General features: G+C 32.5%; 1 protein-coding gene across 3 annotated transcripts in view; it reads right to left on the reverse strand.

Moving 5' to 3' along the window:
• The window catches only part of LOC137619475 (uncharacterized), a 5,740-nt gene extending 887 nt beyond the window's left edge, over positions 1-4,853 (reverse strand). Inside the window, exons 1-3 of one of the 3 annotated variants that reach the window (XM_068349534.1) lie at positions 2,448-4,853; positions 1,450-1,700; positions 1-891 (exon numbers count right to left, since the gene is read on the reverse strand). The exon at positions 1-891 is cut by the window's left edge and continues 887 nt beyond it. In XM_068349534.1, coding sequence (XP_068205635.1) covers positions 1-891; positions 1,450-1,700; positions 2,448-4,047 — 2,742 coding nt within the window. In that variant the 5' untranslated portion in view covers positions 4,048-4,853. Of the gene's footprint in view, positions 892-1,449 lie in introns of all 3 variants that reach the window. The other 2 variants (XM_068349533.1, XM_068349535.1) reach the window with 2 other exon arrangements.
• Positions 4,854-5,992: the final 1,139 nt, after the last annotated feature.

The raw sequence follows: 5,992 nt of genomic DNA on the forward strand, positions 1-5,992 counted from the left end.
AGGAGAAGTTATGATGGAAAAATTAGGACAAAATTTTGAATAATATGACACCATACCTAAGAAGGTTTTGAGTTCTTTTTTATCACTAGGAGTGGGAAATGAAGTTATAGCCTTTACATTAGTATCCTTGGGTAATATGGAGCCACTGCCAATGACATGTCCTAGGTATGTAACTTTTGCCTTACCAAATAAACTCTTGGCTAAATTAATAACTAGGTTAGCTTCCAGGAGTCTTTTGAAGAGTTCTCTTAAGATCTTGAGATGTTCGTCCCAGGAGATACTAGCAATTACGATGTCATCCAAATAGACATACACACCCTCCAAACCACGTGTAACTTCATGGACCATCCTTTGGAATGTAGCTGGAGCATTAGTCATCCCAAATGGCAAAACTCTGTATTCAAAGAGACCAAAAGGTGTTATAAAGGCTGATATCTCTCTTGTCCTATCTGTTAATTTAATTTGATAATAACCCTTTAAGAGATCAATCTGGGTAAGGTATTTAGAATTACTCACAGAGTCAATAATATCCGCAATTCTAGGTAATGGATAAGCATCCTTGACCGTTACAGAATTAACCCTTCTATAATCCGTACACATACGATAGGAATTGTTAGGCTTTTTAACTAAAATACAAGGCGATGCCCAGGGAGACTTACTTGGTGCAGCCAAATCTAGTTTTAGTAAATACTCAACCTCAGCCTTCAAGGCTGGTAATAAACGATGGGACACCCGATAAAAAGGTTGACGAACGGGATTGGCGTTTGGTTCTAGCACAATATCATGTTGCACCAAGGTACAGCAACCAGGAGTGTCTGAACATATTGCAGGATAAGACTTCAGAACAGCCTCTAATTCTTCCCTTTCCACCTTAGGAAGATGACCAAGATACTGTGAAAGCAAAGAAAGAATCTGTGAATTACTAGCATCTTTCCATGACAAAATATGATTATGAGCCAAAGTTTCTTCTTCGTCTGGCTCAAGAGGAGCTAAAAGTTTATCATTATCAACTGCCTCGGGTACTATGTTTTTAGGGGTAGGAGAAGTCTCGATGGGAGTAGTTATCCTCGAGTTGTGAGTGGAGTGATCAGTCTCTCTACTTATCAGGTGAACTGCCTGTGGAGAAATCTTTGCAGATTGGTATGGTTTTATAAGATTAATGTGCACTAACTGGCTAGGCTTCCTTTTATCTGGAGTTTCAATTGCATAAGTTGTTTTAGAGACCCTTTTAGTGATTTTATACGAACCCATAAATTTTTCTCTCAATGGAGCTCCTGGAACTGGTCGATATACAAGTACATCATCTCCTACTTTAAAAGTTCTAATTTTGGCCTTTTTATCGTAATGGTTTTTCATTCGAATCTGACTGTTAGTTAAATTCAGATTGGCAAATTCATAAACATGGTCAAATTTAACCTTAAGACTTTGAAGGTATTGCGGAATACTTACTTGCTGGTCTTTGTAAGTACCTCTTAGGATGTTTTCTTTTACCATACTAAGGTTTGTCCTAGGTCTGCGGCCAAACATCATCTCGAAGGGAGAAATTCCAGTCGATTCATTAGGTGTACTCCTAAGTACATACATAAGCAGATCCAGGTCTTCATCCCAGTCTCGTCCAGTTTCACAAATGTACTTGCGCAGGAGGTTTTTAATGGTCTGGTGTACTCGTTCGAGGGCTCCATTAGTCTGAGGGTGATAAGCTGAAGCAAAAATATGAGAGATGTTTAACTGCTTTAAAGTTTGCTTAAACAAATCACTAGTGAAGTTTGTCCCCTGATCACACTGAAGCTCTTTTGGAAAACCAAAAATGGTGAATATTTTAAGAAGATTAACAATTATTGTTCTAGCAGATATGTTTTTTATAGGTACGGCTAAAGGAAATCTAGTAGTTGGACACAACAAGGTTAAAATGTACTCATTTTGTTTCTTAGTTTTGGGAAGTGGACCAACACAATCTACAATTACCTTTTCAAAAGGAGAATTAGGTACTGTAATAGGAACTAATGGTGCTGGAGGTATTTTCTGATTTGGTTTACCAGTTACCTGGCAGGGATGGCAAGATTCTATGTGGTGCTTTACATCAGCTTTCATACCAGGCCAGTAGTAATCGTCCAGCAAACGCTTATAGGTTTTGGAAATGCCTAGATGAGACTCTGCTGAATGAGCAAGATCCAATAAGGCTGCACGAAGATTAGAAGGAACTACAAGCTGGTAACTATCATGCCAGGAATTTTGTCCTGCAATCTTCAAAGGTCTATAACGTCTCATAAGGATGTTATTATCAAGATAAAAATATGGTAACTTACTTTCATCAACGTCATCTTTTACTTTATCAAAGTATTCTTTCAAACTATCATCAGACCTTTGATACTCTACAAATTCATCTGAGGGAATATCAACAAGATCAGCAAGGACTTTTTCACCTAAGGTACTTTGATCCACCTTACCTGTGTGTTCAGTGTCGCTAGAAGTTGAGGTTGTAGACCTGGTGACTACTTGGCAGGGAAGCTCTACCACCGGAAAAAGCTCTTTGCAAGCTTTTTCGATCACTACTTCAGGCTGCGTAATGATAAGACTAGGAGTACCGTTAGATTGAGCCAAGTCATTACCAAGTATCATGTCTATGTTCTTGCAAGGCAGGTCAGAATCCAACAAGGCGACATTAGTTGAACCTTTAAAATAAGGACAATCAAGAGAAATCTGTACAATAGGTAAAACCTTTTGACAAGTCAAATCTGACACAGTTACATACTGATCTGTTGGTTTAGCTAAATCTTTTAACTTTGAGCTAATGATAGTTTGAGATGACCCTGTATCTCTCAAAATTTTCACGGGAATATCATTTACTTTACCAGGATATGTAAATGCTGTAAAGTCTGATAGAGGTTGAGCACAGTGAAGAGTCGTTTTATTTGCAGTATTCCCTGATTTGGGTCCTTGTGAAAAAGCATTAGGAGAAGCCTTACCATGAGATGCTTTGCATTTGGGACTAGGACAGTCTTTAATATGATGACCTTCTTTCTTACAAAAAGTACAAACCTGTGGGGAAGATGAACGTGAGGACGAATGTGGTTTAAGTTTATGAATGAGATGGTAATCATCAGCTAATAGGGCAGCCCTTTTGCCATCTTTTTCTTGTTTTTCTCTAATAAACATTGCCACATTAGCTGGAATACGCCTCAGGAATTCTTCTAAAACTATTAAATTCTTTAATTGTTCTAAAGTAGTTATTTGTTCCTTATCTATCCATTTATTAAACTGCTTCAACTTCAATGTGAAAAACTCTAGATAGGTTTGAGCTTGGTTCTTCAAAGTTTGTCTGAAGACTTGTCTATACCCTTCTGCTGTAACACTATAAGCATCTAATATGGCAGTTTTAAAGATTTCATAATCCCTTTCTTGGACAAGTTGTGCTGCCACATATGCAGCTTTTCCTTTGAAGGAGTTTCTGATTAAGAGAACATATTGGTCTCTAGGCCAGTTGAGAGACGTTGCAGTGTTTTCAAAAGTAATGAAAAAAACATCAGGATCTTTTTCATCGAAGACAGGCAGGAGTTTGCGTGCTTTACTAAGGTCAAAAGCATCGGGTAGCTGTTTTTCTGCCAACCTTTCTTCTATTCTTATGGCTGATAGTTCCTTTTCCAACAGAACTTTTTCTTTACGTTCTATTTCAAGTCTTCTTTGCTCAGTTTCTAATGCGGCATTTGCAGCTTCAAGCCTTTTTTGTTCAGCTTCTAGTGTTAACTGCTGCAGTTCAAGTTGGAGTTTCAATTTCACTATCTCTGGGTCTTCAGTTACAGTAACAGTACGAGCAGCACCTCGTTCAAGTGTTAAAGGCCTTAAGGGAAGAGCCTCTTCTTCAGTTATGTTACCACTATTTATCAGGAAATCTAATATCTTTCCCAATAGTTCAGCTTTCACCACAGCATGACCTACAGATATTCTAGCCCTTACAGCTATTTGGCGAAGCTGGTCCTTTTTAGCTTCCTGTAGTGTATTTAGGTGCTCCCTGGGTGCACCTAAAAATTTCTCAAGATCAAAAGGCATCTCTCAATACTGATAAAATGGAAAATATCACTGGAAATTATATTACTACTATACACAAGCTTTAAGACTTAAAACGTCAGGGCATTCATGGATTTATGGTGCGAAGGCACTCACAAACCAGAGGAATTTCCTTAATCCTTAAGTCCTACAATGTACAGAAATTCACTTAAATGAACAAGGCTTTAATAATCCATGCCAATCAGAAAACTTGGTTCACCAATAATGCAAAACCACTAATAATCTTGAATAAAATATTTTTAATGAAGTAAATAATTGGAAGTACCAACAGTTACCTGAACAAGGAATAAACCTTTAAATATCCATCGAGGTGGAACGAAGTTCTTGACCACGTGGTCGTAACAATATCCAGCCGAAATCCTTGAAAGAGCGAAGGTCGTACCCTGAGTAAGAGGAGCAGAAGTTCCTAAGGAAGGAATCTTCAATTCCTTATGATGAGGTTTTGAATGCCTCGAAGCACCTCGAGAAGTTGGGGCGACTATGAAGATATCGCTAAGCGATGGTAGTCAACAGAGTCGAGGGTTAAAAGAATGACGAATTCTAGGATGCCATTACCCTGCCTGCACGTCCTCCAAAATCTCGATGTATGCTTAAGATGACGTGTAGCAACACGACATTCTCTAGGTGAAAGTGTGAGCGCGCTGGAGAACACTATCCGGTGGTGGTCAGTTATAAACTAGCAAAATATCACTAATACACTACACTCATGTTGTCCATCATTTTAGAGAAACAACAAAATGAATTTCACAATCCGTCAAGATCGAGCGTAAGCGTAACACATACGTAACTACATCTCCTAATATATCTACTGTACCTACATGAAGTGTTGCCCTCATTACTGAGAATTTATGAATGAATAGTCAAGTGGAAAGCTGAAGTTGTGACAATATATATATAACTATATATATATATATATATATATATATATATATATATATATATATATATATATACATATATATATATATATATATATATATATATATATATATATATATATATATATATCTATATATATAACTATATATATATAACTATATATATATATATATATATATATATATAAATATATTTATATATATATATATAAAAATATATATATATATATATATATATATATATATATATATATATATATATATATATATATATATATATATATGTATATATATATATATAACTATATACATACATATATATATATATATATATATATATATATATATATATATATATATATATATATATATAATAACTAAATATATATATATATATATATATATATATATATATATATATATATATATATATATATATATATATATATAGGTATATATATATGTATATATAAATATATATATATATATATATATATATATATATATATATAAATATATATATAAATATATATATATATATATATATATATATATATATATATATATATATATATATATATATATATATATATATATAACTATATATATATATATATATATATATATATATATATATATATATATATATATATATAACTATATATATATATATATATATATATATATATATATACATATATATATATATATATATATATATATATATATATATATATATATATATATATATATATATATATATATATATCTCTCTCTCTCTCTCTCTCTCTCTCTCTCTCTCTCTCTCTCTCTCTCTCTCTCTCTATATATATATATATATATATATATATATATATATATATATATATTACTAAATATATATATATATATATATATATATATATATATATATATGTATATATATAACTATATATATATATACATATATATATATATATATATATATATATATATATATATATATATATATATATATATATTTATATATATATATATAAATATATATATATATATTATATATATATTAT

This window comes from Palaemon carinicauda, chromosome 26 (genome assembly GCF_036898095.1).
Source record: "Palaemon carinicauda isolate YSFRI2023 chromosome 26, ASM3689809v2, whole genome shotgun sequence".
Taxonomy (NCBI): domain Eukaryota; kingdom Metazoa; phylum Arthropoda; class Malacostraca; order Decapoda; family Palaemonidae; genus Palaemon; species Palaemon carinicauda.